Below are 18,768 nucleotides of genomic sequence, written 5' to 3' on the forward strand. Positions count from 1 at the left end.
CTTGTATGTATGCAGAATATGCAATCGATCGATCGATCGAGTGATTGTTGCAGAGCAGTCAGTCCATGAACAACCATGATAGATTCTACTAGGTGCTGCTGCAGCAGCTGCTGCTGCTGCTACTACTACATTGCAGCTGCAGATGAGTTTCTGTAGTGCAGGCAGCCTTATGCATGGCCAGCTAGCAGCTCCATGATGATAGTCTCTAGCTCTGCAGAGAGCCCTGAGTATCATATCCCACTTGCATTGCATCATGTGTGTTGCTGCTGCGACAACAAAGGCAAAGCTGCTGCTGCTGCGCGTGACTTTGGCTCCTCGTCTGTCTATCGATTCGATCTGTAGACTACTGTGTCCAAGCAACCATCCAGTGCAGCTCCCAATGCAAAGTTTTCGGTCAAGACCTGAGCCCTGAGCTGAGCCAGCCGCCCTACATCACCTACACACCACGCAGGCCTAGCTACTGTATCATGAATAGCAATGCTTATAATTATTAAAGTTAAATATTTTTATATTTGACCAACAATATCTCTAAATTTAATTAATTTTAAATAAAAAGGTTGCATAGTCGGTTTTATGATGAATCAGATTAAGAGGAGTTTAGCTCCAGAGTGCTAAACTTTTAGCCCTGTTACGTAAAAAGAATCTTATCATTTAAAATATTAAATAAAATCTAATTATAAAACTAATTGCATAATAACTAACCTAATTCGCGAGATGAATCTAATGATGTATAATAATCCATAATTAGCAGATGGTTAATGTAGCAAATTATACGGATGGCTAATGTAGCAAATTATAGATTAATTAGGCTCATTAAATTTATTTCGTGAATTAGTACTCATCTGTGAAAAAGTTTTGTAAACAAATTTTATCTAATACTTCTAAATGGCAAGATTCTTTTTGATGTGATAGGGCTAAATTTTAGAACTCCTGAACCAAATGGAATCTTAATATAATTTTTATACATTATTAATTTTATATTTTCCTATCTACAGTTAAAAGTTTAAGAGGGTCTGGTTTGTCAAAAATTCTAAATGCAGCTATATTCTTAGGCAGAGGGAGTAGCAACTATACCATCATTGTTGCAAATTATGGATTAATTAGGCTTATTTAAATTCGTCTCGCGAATTAGCATCCATCTATATAAAAAATTTAAGCAAATTTTATTTAATATTTCTAAATGATAAGATTCCTTTTTATATGATGGGGCCTTTGGAAACTAAGTGGGACCTTTATATATTTTATATATGTTGTTCTGTTTTTGCCCAATTACAGTGTGTCAGTGTGGCATGCATGATACGCAGAGCTGGTGAGCTATCTACATGCATATATATCATGTACTCCCTTCGTTTTTAAATACACGACGTCAATAAATTTTTCCCTTAAATTTTGACCAACAATATTACTTGTTGAGGTAAATAAGTGCGACTGGATCTATCATCAACTAGATTTAACTTGCAGATTTATCTATTTGTATAAATATTTACAGAAAAGATGAAAAGTTAACTGAATGAAAAAAAAACAGTGAGGACACACATATATTTAAGAATGGAGATCCTACTAGCTAATATTACCATGGGATATGATAAGCATGATATTCAGAAGAGATGAAGAGAGATCTAGGAGGAATGCAATTGCAATGCAGGGATATACGGGGTGGCGTGGAGCCTAACGGTCAACCACGGCCACGCACGAGTATTATTATATGCTCCATGAAACCGTCATGCATGTCCTTCCTGTAGTGGAAGATGTTGTATTCCGGTCTAGTACTCAGCATCGGCATTCAACGTAGTAACTAGCTAGTAGTGTTTACGAGACTGATGGCCAGGTTTGTAACAGTATTCATGCATAGAAGATCCATCCATAGTTGGCCATTCGGGCTGCACGGCACGGCCCGACCTGGGCCCAATTCGGCCGGGCACAGTTAGGTCCGGGCCCAATCAGGCCCGATTACTTAATCATGCCGTACCAGGCTGGCCCACTTGCCGAGACCTCGGTCCAGACACGGCACGAAAGTCTATTTTTCGTGTCGAGCCAGCCCGATTACCCATTCGAATTCTGCGTGCTGTGCTAGCCCGCGGCCCGTCATCCTCTTCACCACTTCATCTTTCCAGAATTTCACCATTCATTTCAATTTCACAAGTAAAAATTTGAAGTTTCAAACATACACATACACGTAGACAGAAACATACACCGATACACATCCAAACTTGCAAACATACACATCCAAACATTCACACATACACATTGAGAAGGACAACATATATTAAGTTTAGCTGTTTTATTTGCTGCCTTATTAAAAATCTTTATAGGTAAAATAGGAGAAAACCCTACAAAGGAAAAAAGAGTACACCCAGCTCTAAATTGATCAAATACATCAGTTTAAGTTCAAGTTCTGGACCATATGTCCACACCAGTATACCATAGACCACATTACACAGATTATTCATCAACAAACAAGTTCCGGAGAGTCTTCGAGTTCTTGATCCTTCACGGAATGCTGAAGTTTTGCATCTTCTAGCTCCCAATCCTTCATTGGAGCCAGCATCTCCACCATCTCAGGCCAGACGCCGTTGCCGCTCCTCGACGATCCTACCAATAGTACTAAAAGCAGATTCTGATGATATTCTAGAAACAAGCACAGTCCTGACATCTCTAGCTATGATTGAAAGAACAAGATATGATAGTTTATGCTCATGCCACCGGTTCATAGAAGCACCAGAAGTAGCAGCCTGCAGCAAGGCATGACGTCCTATGCAAGGAAGGAGAAACACAGCCCAGCACCAAGACTAGCACAACTAGAACCAGCACCATCACTCCCAAAGATCTTACCCCAAGCAATCTTTTTTTTACCTGTAGACCCTAGTTGTGCAGCCCTTTGCAACCTTATAGAACCAAACTTATCTTCGTACTTATAAAAAATGACAGATAATTTAGCTCTTACCTCAGTTAAGTAGCAGGAGTAATCATTACCATTGAGCTGAGACAAAAGTCCAAAAATATTGCTAAAACCTTTCATCTTAGCCCTAAGATCCAATATAAATACAAAGGCATAAAGCATATGTATGTCACACTAGTATTGTAAAAACTTATCTTTCATGGGAACAACCACATTTCTTAAATCTTTGTTATTTTCACAATTATTTAGATGGCTAGCTATCTCAAGAACATGATGCAATACTAATGGAGATGTGGGATAATAAATACTAGACAGAACAACAGTAGAATCATAGAAATGTTCAAAGAACTCAAATATTTTTTCAGCCACATACCAGTGTTGCTCTGTCAAGAGTGGCTGGCCATCGATCAAAGGATGGTTAGTAGTGATAAAAATAGAGAATGAGTTCTTATGGGGCAAGAGATGTTTTAACATGAGATAAGAAAAATTTCATCCCGCATCCATATCCAAGCCAAACTTGCGAGGTCTTGCATTAACAATAATACAATATAATTTATATGCAGCAATACGTTGGTTAGATGAATTTAAAAATGATATGGCAGTTCTAAATGCAGACAACATAGGCTTAAACACGTCAAGGCCAGCCTTAACAATAAGATTGATGATATGATAAGCACATCTCTGATGTAGGAACAAGCTACCAACATAACAAGCTACCAACATAACCGAACAGAATAGGATTAAGTTGACCAATAGCCCTAGTGTTAGCAGCAGCATTATCCAATATAACAGAGAATACTTTATCAGTTAATCCATAATCAGCAAGAACAGAAGTAATACGCTCAGCAATATTCTCAGCATTGTAAGATACATCAATCAGCCTTAGACCTATGACCCTCTTCTCTAATTCCCAATCAGCATTCATATAGTGAGCAACCACACAAAGATAATCCTCGTTAGCATTGCCAGTATAGCAACAGAGGATGCAGATTTCAAACACTTAACAAGATGTGCACGACGATCATCAACATACTTAGCAAAATATCTAGTGGTTGTTTGCCTAGAGACACGATAAAATCTAGGATTATAGGCAGTAGTAATGTACTCTTCAAAAGCATCAGTTTCACCGATGCGTAAAGGCAGATCAAGACATGCAATTAACCTACACAACTAAGTACAAACAACATTAGAACTATACTCCTAAGTACGAACAGAGCCATCAGGGTTAAACTTAAGCTAAGATTGAGCCATGGCAAAACAACCTTGCAAAACAGAGCATATAAGAATGCGCCTAATCAAGTGGACAGTACCATGGGTGGATTTACCTTGAAAGTCCTTTTTACAATGCCTACATTTATCACAAGTTCGATATTTCTTACCATTGATTACCTCATAGATCCCATCGAAGTCTTTCCAAACTTTAGAGGTGGACGCCCTCCTCTTCATGGAAGCACCACTGCCACTGGCAGCACTGGTGCTCACGCTCTCAGACCCGGATGGGTGAGTAGCCTGCCCCTGAGGAACTTCCTGGACGTCTGCGTCAAGGTCGATAACCGCATTGCTGCCAAACAACTCCTCTGCATCCGCAGCCAGGTCTTCCTAATCATCTCCGTGAAGACCCATCGCCCGCAACTCATAATTGTGGGACGTAGGGTCGTCACCTTCAGCCATCGCCAGCCTCTGGTCCCTCAACGGCCTGCGCAAGAAATAAGTGAAGCAGTAAGCTGAGAACAAATCAAGTAAGTGTTGGATCAAGAAACAAAAGGAGAAAGAAAAGAGGAAGGCGAGCAGAGGGGACACCGGACTTACCTTGGTCGGAGCACCGGAGTTGCCGTCAACGACCTCTCCGGAGATAGCTTGGGCAAACCACACGGACTCGGAGAGGGAGAGGGAGATTGGAGAAGAGGAAGGCGAAGAAGGTCGAAAGAAACAAAACAAGGAAGGTGGAGCAGATCTGATGGCGAGCAGAGAAGCCGAAGAGGCCACTAGATCTGGCACCGCTGGCTTGCGTTGCCACCACTCGGCCTTCCCCGCCTTCCCCTTTTTCAATCCCTGCCACCGGCAACAGGAGAGGGAGGAGAAGGGCTGCCGGCATCGAATCCGGCGAGGAACGGCGAGGCGGAGGCGGAGGCGAGGAGGACCGCCGAGGCGTCGAGGAGCTAGATCCAGCGAGCAGAGGGGGAGGAGAAGGAAGGGGGCACCGGATCTAGGTAAGGAGAGGCAGAGGAGGCGAGGGGAGCGGTGGACTACGCTGGCGATGGCGGCGAGGCTAGGGTTCGAGGGGGGCAGGGGGAGGCGCGCGAGGGGAGAGGGGGAGGCGAATGGAAGGCTAGGGTTTAGGGGCTGGGCGTCTCCCCTTATATATGGAGGGGCGCTCAGGCTCCCGGATCTTAGCATGCCTTCCGTGTTCGGGCCGGCCCATGGGCCTGGTCGGGCCGTAGCTTAATCGTGTCAGGCCGGGCCAGCCCACGTGCCGAGACCTCGGCCAGGCACGGCACGAGGCTCATGCTGAGCCGGCCTGGGCCTGTTTAATTTTGTGCCGGGCCAAAAAGTCAGCCCGTGGGCCGGCCCACAGGGCATGGGCCGGATGGAAAACTATAGATCCATCTTACTAAACTAGTATTAGTTGATAATTAAGTAGTAGCATTATATTTTATTCAGTGGCATATATATTGTTGTTAGCCTTTGCTTGGGAGGGCTAATAAAGTAAGACAAAGCCATAAGTCCATAACATACATGCTCTTCGATTTCCCCCCAATCAAATAATCCTAATGCTCCTTACTGATCAATCTCTCGTTCTCCGAAACCCCACGAGCACCTAGACATGTACACTAGCTAGGCTCTTTTTTAACATAATACTCCTACTATACTAGGAGGAGAGGACCATGCATGCATCTATCCACTATTACTTCCTTTCCTTGGAATCCCACTCTACTTTTGGACTCAGCATCATCATTCATGTTGACTGTGTCAATGACGCGTACGTGGGGCCGCGTAATCGGACGGTCGATGAGCATTGTGGGATTTGAAGAAGCTTGAGATGAGAGGAGGAGGAGTACTTGAAGCTTGAGATTAGAGAGTGGTAAGTAGTAGTATTATAGAAGCAAGCAGGAGAGGGTGGAGAAGAGAGAGAGAGGGGAGGGCAGGGCACGGACCAGGACGCATATTATCAGGCATGATTGCTGTCCCGGCGCCGGCCCGGGTGAGGAGGGAGAGGGCCTCCCTCCGGCCTCAAAAGGAGGGAGGGAGGGGTGGCCGCGGCCGGCCAGAGAGATTTGTACGGGTACAAGGAGACCCATCATTCCAGCTGCAGCAACAAGTGTCGACGCCTCCTGCTGCCATGCCATGGGGACTTGGATTCCTTTCATTCCTAGTTCCTGCCTTCCTCTTCCTCTCTTGCACTCACTAGTCACCAGCAGTACTCCTCACTAGACTCTACTAGCTAGGCTGGCTGCAAAAAGACAAATCTCTTGGACTCACTGCCCGCCTTTGAAACTCTGTCCAACTAGCTTCTCTCTCTAATCGATCACCACCACTACTGATGCTCAACTAGTCAGATGAACAAGATTTAATTTGTCCTAGTACAGTACAACAACAATAATAATGCAGTCTAAATGCGTGCACCCAATTGCTTACTACTGACTGGTATCTCTACAAGGAAGGAAGGAATGAGAAACCATCATCATCATCCTTCCCCCTGCGCATCGGACACCCCATCATGACAATCACACCCTCTCTTCTTCCTCTCTCCTACCATACCAATCTATAAAACCCCATCGCCAAGCAGAACCATGCAAGCACAACATACCAGCAGACAGACCACCACCAGCCCAGCCAAGCCACGCCATGGCCATGAACGGCTTCTACTCGTCCATGGCGCACGGCCTGGACGCCCTCCACCGCAGCCCGCACGCGTGCCTGTCGGCGCCCTTCCTCCAGCAGGCCGCCGCGCTGCTGCGCTCCCTCCACTCGCAGCTCCTCCACCTCGTGCAGCGCCTCCACCTGCCGCCCGGCGAGCGCTGGCTCGACGAGTACATGGACGAGACCTCCCGCCTCTGGGACGCCTGCCAGCTCGCCCGCGCCGGGGCCTCCGCGCTCGACGCCTACTGCGCCGCCGCCGCCCGCGTCGCGCCGGCGATCCATGGCTGGCTCTACGCCGCCGCCGCCGCCCCGCACGTCCAGCGCGCCATCAGCGCCCCCAGGCGCCACGCCGCCGGCCTCCAGCAGGACAACCGCGCGCTCGCCGACGCAAGGCTCGACCCGGCGACGCTCCTCCTTGACGACCGCTCCCCGCTCGAGTTCAAGCTCAACGCCTTCAACGGCTTCCGGGGGGTCCTCTACGCACTGCGCAACGCCAGCTCCTTCCTCCTCATCGTCCTCATCTCCGGCACCGTCACCTGCCTCCCCGACCTCCTCACCTGCTGCGCTCCTGGCGCCGGCGCCCACCACCAGCACCTCCGCACGCCCTCGGGCTACGTAGCATCCATGGCACGTCTGCGCCAGCGCGTCGCCCAGGAGGTGGACTCCATCCTCAGCACCGCCCCTGGCGACGGCGACCGCCACTCTGGGTCTGCTGGGATCATGATGTACGAGTTCCGCCAGGCCAGGGCCGCCATCGACAGCCTCAAGCAAGACTTCGACAGGATCGTCGCCATGGGCTACTGCAACCCTGACGAGATCGGCGACAGCCTCGCCCAGAGAGCGGAGATCATCAATGGCTGGGTCGGGATGCTGCGATCAGGAGCTGAGAGCCTCATCGTTGAACTTGATGACTTCTTCGACGAGATCGTCGAGGGCAGGAAGATGCTTTCCGACCTGTGCAGCCATCGCTAGCAGCTGAAACAAACAAACAAACCTCACAAGACTTCAGTTCAGTTCAGTTCTTCTATGATGCTACTAGTACTAGTAGACACAACAAGACTAACAATTCTAGGGAACGGAAGGTGCTTTTTTGTTTGCTTGTTTTCCTCCATCAGCTGGTTGAGTTGCTGTGTTTATTATCTAGAATCTAGATAATAGCAAACCATTCTAGTAGGGTGTCCATACTTAAGTCGTGTCGTGTGCATGCAGAATCATCATGGTCATCTTTAGTTTGTATGCTTCCCAATCAAGAATCAACGCCACTGTGCCTGCCTCCCTATTGTCAGAATCAGAACCAGAATATATCCCAGCATTCTTTTTAATCCAACATATTTTTTAGATATTATAAAAATATAGTAGTTGATGGTGAAAAGGAGAATCTGCAAGCGCGACCAATCAGACCTCGGAAAAAGGAAACCAACTCTTTGCCCCTTTTCTATAACTGGAAAAGGCCTACCGAGGTGTGGCCAACTTGTTGGACATAGTAGACATAGTAGGAGACAAAAAGAAACACACTGGGGGGGGGGGGGGGGGTGTTTGGCGATTAGCCTTTATAGTTGTCGTTCTTTTTGCTTGTCCGTGGTGTTTCGGTGGTAAGCTTATGCTTTCATTATCATTGATCGTATCGCCCCACCAGCTCAAGAATATGCTGGATGGTAGCGTAAAGATTAGTCATGTTGCTAAGATAGATAACAAGGGAAGGAGCTAGAGAGATGGTACCTTTGTGCTGCTTTGCGAGGTTGTTTCTCTTTGATCTCCGACAACAGTCACCATTTGCTTTCTGAGATGATGAGAGAGACAGCCTTCTGGATTTGGAACAGAGTGATCACCTTGTGGACCTCTTGTCAGCCAACCAAAATCAGCTTCTGCGACAGGCTGAATGCCAAATTGATGGAGTTGTGCCTTCCAGAGCCAAAAGGATAGGATACATCCTGGTAAGCAGCAGCAGCAGCAGCACCGCAATCCATATTCCACACTTTGGGGTTGGGATGCTGCCTCTGCTGGGAAAAGCTGACCTTGATCAATCCACCAAATCAGATCCCCTCTTTCTGAAAACAGATACAATGATCATTTTTCAAGCAGGTGCCGATACTTCTTCAAGCAGGTTTCTGTACGCCCCTCGAATTGATCTGTTCACCACCAGCTGCTGCTAGAAACAATTTGCAGATTGTGAACTAACATTGAACAGAAAAATCCAGTGCAAACTGATCAGGAGAATATCATGTTAAAAAAATCAGTCAAACTGTTGAGAACGAGCAAACAGCTGAAAAGCTCTTAACATAAGCCCTAGCTGGATCATTATCCTCCATGTGCATCACCAGACAGCTACTTTCCCTAGAGAAGTCTGAAAATGAATAGGATAAGAACAAATTAAATTTGGGGCATACATATTGGAGTAATATTCAGAAAAAAATAGAATATAGAACAAAAGCAACTTGATCTCACCCATAGAATTGTTTTATGAAAGAAAATAGCTTAGCAGTGTGGACCGTACCTCGTGCTCTGAAAAAATTGTACACTGTACAGTACCAAAAAAGGTGAAGGGGGCATAGGGGAAAAATTATATTGTACCGTATGTGGCAAGACCAGGAGCATTATACCGCTCCTCCCCTTCCAGATTCCAGCAGCCACATTGAAGTAAATAGGACATGGTACTCAAATTGAACTAATTTCAAAAGAGAGGAAATGTCTATACTTGGACAGAAGGCTGCTTCAGACTCATAGGTGATGGGTCCAAAAAATGATCATATGGAATTTTTTAATTTCACTATAATAATTGTGAAATTAACAATGAACATTTGTATAGGTACACGTCTTGTGGACCTCACGCGCCCCAACAATTTGCCTAAAAGCTGCAAACTTTTGGATAGATCAACAGTGAGGTCCTCCTATGTACACCATTTTACAAAAGTGAAAATTAGCCCAATGATAACTAAATAGGCTTCAAGAAAACTGCATAGGATCAGGCACACGCCTCAGCCTCATTTGGATGCTGAAGCTGGCTATCACCATTCTGGACTTCTACCGACTTGTGATTGCTATGACCAATGGATTTGCATTGCTTAGAAGGATTATCAGGACTCCAAGTGTCAGGAACTGTGAGGAAGTACTTCGACATGAACTTCCTAAACCTTTTCTTGTACTCCTTGGGGGAAATTACAGTTGGTGAAACATTCTTGGGTACTACCAGAGAAGTCTTCACCCATGTCTCCAGTTGTTTGTCCCAAGTATATTGCCTCAGATAATCAATGATGCCAAATACAAGTTCGTGCTTTTGTTTATCCACTCCCACAAGCAGAGAATAGTCCATGACGTTGACCGACTGCAAGCACAACAATTATGTTAACAAATATTTTTGTTGAAGAATATAATTACAATTTACAAGTGATTACGGCAAAGATGTGCCTTATACATACAGTGAGGAAAGATGTGTCATTCCAGATTGCACGCTGCAAAAGATGCTTTGTTCTTCCACCAATATAGATTGGAGAAACGCCCATGTCCTCAACATAGTTTTGGTCCAGGTAAACAGTGTCATGATCATTTGAATCAGTGACACGCCGCGAAAAAGTAGCACCTTTGAGGTCATAAATCCGTGAAATATTGTGGCCAAAGAGAAGATTCTCCATCACCATCAGGTCGATCTTTACCTCTTTGCCATGCCTAATTTGCTTAACCTGCAAAAGGCAAGTGAGACTACATAGAAAAAATAGCCAGGAAGATGAACTTAGATAAAACTCGAGCTGTTGATATAAACTACCTGATAGATTCCTAATATTTTAGCAAGGCAAGTTTGGCTTCCAGTGTCCAGAGAATGGAAAACATGCTGGAAGTAATGAGGAGCAAATTCAATAAATGATTCAAATTCTGTTTTCTTGATTTGCTTTATGATAAATCGGTCATCCATTGTCTTTGCAAAAAATGCCTTGCTCTTTCCACCCTGAGCATCCCACTTTTTACAGCGGCTTAAAGAAGTAATATATGCAAGCTCAGATGGGCAGCACTTCTTTCGTAGTTCGTAGAATTCATTAGCATATATACTAGTGACTGAGTATTTGTCTCTGAAAGTTACTTTCCCGTTGACGGTCATTTCTGGATGTGCTGAGGACAATAAAGATGAGCTATCATAACCAGAAAAATCGTCAGATGAAACTGTAGAGAGAGATGAGAAGCTTGCTTCATATTCTTGAGATCCAGCAGATGACCATTGTGATGAGCTGTAAGAACTTGCAGATAGAAAACTATATGATTTCTCCATCATTCTAGCATGCTCTCCCCTGGAATTCTCCATTTCATTCTCAAAAAAGGAATCTTTTGAATGGTGACGTTCATCAGACATGGCAAGAGCACGAGCTATTATGCTTGATATCTCATCCTCCTGCACACACAGAATATTACTACCTGGACCAACTGTGAACTGTGGAGGGTATGCCTCGTCTCGTTGTTCAAACAAGGGAGGCAGGTAAGATGGTTTATAATGGTTAATGATATCAAATTTGTCCAAATATCCATCTTGAATGTCATTCCTGTAAGCCAATTGAGATTCATGCATTGGATTCCAAATCCACCTTTCTCTGTCATCCCAATAAGGATATTTGAATTGTTGGGTAGAAGGCTCCTGTTCTGCATGTGTTGGGTCTGCCACAGTAACATTTCCCTGGACCCCCTTCTCATTGGATATCTCAAAACAAGGACCTTTTGGGGCTTCTGTTGTGCTATCTATGTCTATTTGACCAGGAACAGTGGAAGATTCTTCATCTTTACTGCCTCCATTGCAAGAAAGTTCGGAGTGCCCAGCTTCCGGACTTTCATCAAGCAAGGGTGCTCCAGTCTCACCTGATTGATGGTCAAGGTAAAGTTTGTTACCTGCAGATTCAGTGGCACTAGCTGCCACAAAAGCTGTCATAGTTTCATCATATGTGAATCCACTGATTTTCTTTCCAATTTCAAAGTTGCCATCAGAAATCTCATTCACAATATCAGCAGGATTCTTGCAATTAGCAGCAGTTTGTAGCCCAACAGATTTACAGTAGAACAGTTGATGCAGACGACGGTCCCATAAGTAAAGTATAAGTAGAAGGTCCTGATAGGACCAATTTATATTCAAAAGTTCATGCACAGATGAGGATGGTCTCCCATTATGGTCAATGGCCTTGTCCAGAGAACCCTGCATAACAATACAGATATTGACAAACCAATAAACAATAATGAACAGAATAATTACGTAGAAACCAGGATAACCGAAATGAATACAAGGATACCTACCTCAAAGCTAGCCTTTTCTTTGATCAACAACTCATCGAGTTCAGTAAAGTCCTTAATAGGGAGTGAAAGGCCACAATTGATTGCAACTGTTATCGCATCAGGATGTTCATTCTTCAACTTTTGTAGCAAGGTTGCAACCTTAGAGTAAAGTGTCATACCTCTAGCATGAACCTTGAAAGATGCAGCATAAAAATTAGGATCACTGTACATTAACTGAAGATAATTAATGAACAAAACGGTAAAGAGAATAAGCCATACATGTCTCCTTTGTCCTTCGAACCACTCCTGTCTGATGGGGTTGATGAACTGTAGAGTGGGTTGTGGTTTGCAGGTAGTGTAAATTTTAACTGATGAGTACCGGAACATAGCAACTCTAGAGCCCAACCTGAAATCAGTACGAAACAGAAAGTATCCATCACCAAAATGGAAAAACAATAGTTTCCATGGGAATGCCATGCTACAGCCTAAAGGCTATCAAGAAGTTACTTCTATTTAAATCATTTGTACATGTAAAATAAATTTGTGTAGCATACCCAAAAAAGCGCAAGCAATCTCTGTTCACCAAATGTCCACATATGGATAACCTCCTGGCTGCAGAGTGGCTCGAAAAACTAAGTTCCAGGAACTTCCCAAATGAGAGATTGCGCGCTTCAGCTGATATTAATACTCTTGGAGTTGATTTGGATATCTCATGTTCATGATCACATCTTAAGCACCTAGTCCACATCCATATTTTTCCTTCAGATTCGCCAGGCAAATGGTGTTGGGGCATAAGCCGCTTCACTAGCACGGTCAAATTTCCATTTCGATGAGTGTAGGAGTACATGTGAGATTCTGGAGGCTCTCCACATGAGGAACAGCTCAGTTTCTGCTAGAATAAAATATTAACAAGCTGAGTCTTCTTCTTAAACCAATCAAGTTGTATTACTAACGCAAAATATGGCTATTTCATGTAAGAGAGCAAACACTAAAAGAAAGGCGAGGAAAAAAGTGTTACCTGATTCTGCAAAATGTCTTGCAAGTACCGCCCCAATGACACATCAAAATTCCCATAGTATTTTATACGGGTTAAGTGGCTCTGTTCACAAATAATCTGCTTTTCCGTGCACTGGCTAGACATCAAAATCAGTATGCTGTGAGAATCAAGTGCATCGTCAGCTTGATCGTCATCAACATCTTTCTCTTTGATAATGATACTGGTGCCACAGTGTGCTCCATTTTCTACCATGGCAGGTGATTCTCCACTTTTATCACTTGCAGAAGAACCTGTTCGCATGACTGCTTGATTAATCTCTTGTTTCTGGGTATCATTTGTGGACTCCCTATTTTCACTGGAAACCGCGGACTCTTCCACCTTTGCCCTATGAAAACCATTACTAATAGTTTCTTGGCTGGATTGAACCCTGACTTCTTTCTGTTTGTCATTTGTCTCTTGCAATGACGTAACAGGTAAATAAATATTCTGGTGACATAAATTGTCAGCGAACAATTTCCTCAACGGACCTGGGACTGCTGTTGCTGTCCTCTCAGAATTAGTGGATGGACTTGAGTCATACCGGATGCTTGCACCTTCTTGAAGATCAGAGCTGCCGGTTATTGAACTCTGTGCCTCTACATTTCTTGGAGATCTCAAAGTTTTGTTCACATCAACATAGCAATTAGAAGTGGCATGGAACAATCTAAGTGCTGGAGAGTCATCATGTGAAGGAAAGTTAGGGATAGCACCACCAAGAGCAGCAAGATCAAAAGCAGTTGTTGATAACCCTTCGATAGCACTAACAGAATTTTCTTTTGGAATATTTTTATCATTTAGAAAAACCCTTTGGTCTTCAAAGAATGAGGTTTCAAGGATCAAGTGATATGCAGCAAAGACTGTGAAGTGCATGACTTGCTTGACTTTCTTCAATTCTTTGCTATTTGCTCCTTTGAGCAATATCTGAACAGAAAGAAACCATTATTACTGTAAATATTAATCCAAAAGGTGTAAAATACTAATCGGTTTGGCACTTGCTATTTAATCAATGGAATGTTATCAGTGCACATGGAATAGACTGCATACCGTGCAACCCAAAGGGCATGGAAAGCCTTCCAAGAACATCAACGTTTTAGATGGCATCTTTCCACCCTCACTGATGGTGTTATGCTCCTCAGTAAATTTCTCAATGTGGAAGTAGTCACATTTCTTCAGCTTTGGTTTGTCTAAAACTTCTGAAAATGAGATTATGGGAGAACCCGTACAACGTGCAATTCGCTCTAGTCGGTGGAGCTTCATATCAAGAATTAGAGTGACACCCTCTTTCAGAAGAAGTTCTTGAATGTTTCGTGAAACAGTTTTCTCAACCAAAACAACATTAGGACTGCATATCTCCATCATTTTACCAATAGCTCTCTCCAAAAGGTTCTTTTCCTATAATTGTTGAAGGCACAGAAAATAGAAAGTGTTATCCCTCAACAGAACAATATAGAACTAGATTTACTTTTGCATGTATATAGATATGTGAAACCCAACCTGATCCATTGAATTAAATGATGACAAACCGACATCAGAATGCCCAAGGACTCCTTTAAGAAGTAGAAGCCTAGGACTGTGGCAACTGGTCGGCATGTGCTTATGAGCAGCATTCTTCTTGAAGACTAGCCCCTTGATCACCTCACTGCAACCAATACATCACCAGGTAAAGGGATAACTTTTAAAGGTCAAAACAAAAAAACGAAATTCCATGGGGTTGGCTGAAAATCTATTTCACCTTTGCCGGCGAGTACCAGATGCTATGCATTTGACCTTGATGTAAGATCCAGGGTCCATGTCCTTTCCCATGGTACCATCAGGTTTAATAAGTAGCGCCGCTTCCCATGATAGGGAGGTGATAATGTCAAGCCAACTGTCGCTACCCTCTTCCTTGGAAGAAGAGATGCCAGCCGATGCCAAGAAGCGGCTTACAAGTATTTTGAGCTGGCCATTCATAGCTTCTAGCATCGCCTTTTCTCGCTCCTCCCTTGGATTGCTTGGACTGGCCTCATCTTCCTTGCCAGGGGATGGGAAACTCGAGTGGCCCCATTTGATTCCGTCACTATAATCATCGTCGTCAAAGCTCTCGGCCTCATCCTCCTTATCTGCCGCTTCAGGTGGTATCCAGATGGTATCATTTAGCAGGTGTGAAATCTCTGTGTCGCTGCCTTTGGCACCATTTGTACTCTCAGCCCCATCGGAATCATCCCCGGACTTGATGGAGCGGTCGTCAACAGAAGATGCAGATGGACGGCGGCTCATACGGCCATGCTTGTTGCATGAAGCATTGGAGGAAAAATTGCCATCCGTGGATGGATGATTTATGGGGTTACTATTGGTGTCCCCAGGCCCATTTTGTCCAAGATGATGTGCAGCATGCATATTTCGATGGTCGCCATTAGCATCTAAAACATCTGACGCAGCCTCCCTGTTGGGCAAAATTGAAGAACATGATCAGGGGCATATATCTCTGCTGTACTGGGTCGTCCAAAACTAAAGCTCTAGACCTCTAGTAACAGGCTTAGCTAGTTGGCAAAGAACGAAACAAGCGCCGTTTATTCAGTGTTATCGAGACATAGAGTACTGAACTTGTGCAACACTGGATTCCAGAAAGATGCGAATTATGATTAAGAGATTGATGCATTTATGCAATAACATAGTAGTGTTGGTATTGGTAAATTACCAGGCCCAGCTAGGGGAGAGTATTATGAAAGAGTCAAACATTGAAGAAAGGGGCACAAGACAGGATTAGTTAACCTGAATTGTTACGATCCAGAGGAGGCTGATATATATTATATAGATATAAGATAAACGTTGGTTGATGTGATCTGGAGGAGTCAAAGGGAAGGAAGGGTAGACAGTACCTTGTTGCGTGGTGGTGGTGCTGATCCATGTCGGAGCACATTGCCTGCGGCGGCGTCACATGCCCTTGCAGCTGCTGCTGATCTTCCCCTGGGTTCCGGCGCGTGGAGTCGAATCCGCGCGGGGCTCAGAGCCAGGCTGGGCGGATGAGATCCCCGCCTATGTTCCTGCTTGACCTGGCGATAAAAGCAACGGACTTGGTCAAACAGACTTGGAGGGGGGGTTGGTGTAACAAATTGGACTGCATTCATTCATAGTCACCAACAAGTAAGAATGAACTTGGAAATCGATTGGGAATACTGCTTCTCAAGCAAAGCAAAGCAGTGCAGGCGATCGCCCGGAACCCCCCTTGACGAGGAGAGCAGTTTTAATATCTACTAAGCTGGATTGGGATCGGAAGCAGTAGCAAGAGGTAGGTACCGTGCAGCTGGAATCGATGGATGGAAGGCGACTGAATCCAAACCAAGCAGAGGTAGGGAGGTGGAAGAAAGGCCAGCCTGGCCCGAGAGCACTAGCAAATAATCGCAAACAAACAAGATCCAAATAGGAGCTCCTATTTACTACTAGTTTATACATACAGGCAGAAAAAAAAATAAAGGAATAGCGGGGGAAATCGAGAATCGAAAGAATTGAAGGTGGCCCATGTCAGCAAGGCCTTTGGGGGATTAACGAGGCGGGCGGCAACACGACAAGAAATCCACGCCCCCTGGCATATGGAATCCAATGGCAGACGATTCATTCTCCCTGTGCATGGTCATGGCGGAAGAGGGGCCAGCAGTGCTGCTAGTTGCTTACCTTAGCGCTGGAATCGATGGAGTGGAGTCCTCTTGCAGTTGCAGTATTCTTCTTCTTCTTCCTCCTCCTCCTCCCCGTCGGCCGTCGGGCGGCGGGGCGCTGGAACCCAATTCCTCGCTGGGGGAGCCGCGGTTGCTTGCGCGGCGGGGTCTTGTAATTGGCGGCGCGGCCGGCGAAAGAGGAAGAGGAGTCCCCGAGCGAGCAAATCGAGCAAGTCTAGAACGAGCCGGAGAAGAAGGTACAGGACGCCACGGCTGACTGCGCTGCAAGCAAGAATGGGAATGCCTCTGCCGCCGGCAGCAAAAGAAATTGAAATACTTATTTACGATATTACCCTCTGTCCTCGTTTGTCGCCGCTGGGTGGGGCCCGCGCACAACTATCTCCTAGCTACTCCCCCCTTTTCTTGATTTTGCTTTTTGTTTCTGGAGTGCTGTTGTACATATTTATTTATTTATTTATTTCTGCAAATAATAAGAAGAAAGAAATACTAGTAAAAGAAGAAATGGTAAGCGCCGACGCGGTGAGGTTGGTGCCGCGTCTGATGCTGCTCTGCTCCACCACCTTCCTGGTTCCGTTCCTCTCGTCCCGAAGAGAATAAATTTTAAACAAGTTAAACAATTTTAAACTTGACTAAATTTATATAAACTATTATTAACATTTATGCTATAAAATAAATATTATCAACGGAAACGCTAGCTGTTGTCAAAGGTAAGAAAGATAGATTTGTGTCACCATCCGTCATTCACTCTTCTCCCTTGTTGGTAGATGGACCATATATACGCATGCACCTCTTGGAACAAACCAGCAAGCAAAACCAAACAATCATGCATTTGTGTACACATGACAAGTACATCCATATATATTATATGTTACCAATCTAATCAAACCTTATCCACTTGAGTCACACCACCCAAATCATGCATTAGGGCACTTTGTGGTAGACTGGTAGCTACCTGCTGTGCTGTTGTACGCTATTACCTCCATCCTTTAGTAACTTTTAGACTTGGACAAAGTAAAATATTTTCATCTTTAATCATTAAAATATATAAAAATTAATTTTAAATAGAAAAGTTACATGCTATGATAGGTGATTTCATTTTGGATCAATTAATATTATTTTTATGTTGCCAATCTTTATGATTCTTATACTATCCATGGTCAAAGTTTAAAAATTTTGATTTGGAAAAAACACTAAAAATTGCTATATTCTAGGATAGAGTACTATGTATAGTCCATATATCATTGGCATATATAATTCAACACATGCACAATTTTTTTTAAACACGGAACAGATACGGATGCTCACAGACACGCACACAACCCTACCACTATGAGCACTTCCGAAAGACTAAACCGGCTGATTCTCGATATTGACGAAGTCACCACAGGTACCTCCCTATCGAGGAGCACGTCGCCTAGCATTGTGGTGCCTCGCTGTCGAGGAGCACGTCGCCTGTTACTGGAAGAATAGCGCCGGTTAAATCCTGCAACAAATCTAAAAAAAAGCAAGCACACGTGCTGAGTCCAGAACTCAACCCCAGCTCAGCAGGTTCCATCATCACACGTACGGCCCGCCCCAGCACAAAGCAGCAATCATATGATCAGCGATGTATTCTTCGTGTGACAAAATAGTACTCAAAGCACAACAATAATACAACAAGTCAAAAGAGCAAAAGTGTCTTTCGCTTCCACAGCAAAGCTGCGGTCGTCTATTCACTTGTAACGTGATCATATCTCTTCTTCTTATCAGCAATCGGGACGGCAATCAAGCAGCTGTAACTCAGCAAAACATCAGTTTTTTTTCGAGAGACAAACGGGCAGTTTCCTTAAAATTAAACAAATATAAATGGTAGCGGTCTTAATAAAAATGTTAGTATTTTCTCGATCTGTCCATTTTTTATCAGGACAAAGTATTTATTTAGAAGAAGATTTTGACCATTCATTTTCTTAAATTATCTATCAGTTGCTAAGAAATTAGCACCATCTATCTTAAAAATTAAGATAAATATGAATATCGTAAATATACGTATGATCATACTATCCTTTTGTTTATCAAAAGTTACAGACCTTTTATTA

At 44.1% G+C, this 18,768-nt stretch overlaps 2 protein-coding genes across 2 annotated transcripts; one reads left to right on the forward strand and one right to left on the reverse strand.

The window, feature by feature from the left end:
- The first annotated feature begins 6,745 nt into the window (after positions 1-6,745).
- Positions 6,746-7,818, forward strand: LOC112896796. The gene has a single exon (XM_025964925.1). The coding sequence runs from the start codon at positions 6,746-6,748 to the stop codon at positions 7,730-7,732; it is 987 nt and encodes a 328-aa protein (XP_025820710.1). The 3' UTR covers positions 7,733-7,818.
- Positions 7,819-9,485: 1,667 nt separating this feature from the next.
- On the reverse strand, positions 9,486-16,977 carry LOC112897554 (1-phosphatidylinositol-3-phosphate 5-kinase FAB1B-like). Its single transcript, XM_025965876.1, has 12 exons — positions 16,692-16,977; positions 15,899-16,072; positions 14,773-15,462; positions 14,535-14,679; positions 14,085-14,432; positions 13,023-13,961; positions 12,559-12,893; positions 12,284-12,410; positions 12,026-12,196; positions 10,521-11,927; positions 10,177-10,437; positions 9,486-10,082 (listed from the first exon to the last, which is right to left on the reverse strand). The coding sequence occupies exons 2-12, from the start codon at positions 15,937-15,939 to the stop codon at positions 9,723-9,725; spliced, it is 4,824 nt and encodes a 1,607-aa protein (XP_025821661.1). The 5' UTR covers positions 15,940-16,072; positions 16,692-16,977; the 3' UTR covers positions 9,486-9,722.
- Positions 16,978-18,768: the final 1,791 nt, after the last annotated feature.

This window comes from Panicum hallii, chromosome 6, assembly GCF_002211085.1.
Source record: "Panicum hallii strain FIL2 chromosome 6, PHallii_v3.1, whole genome shotgun sequence".
Taxonomy (NCBI): Eukaryota; Viridiplantae; Streptophyta; class Magnoliopsida; order Poales; family Poaceae; genus Panicum; species Panicum hallii.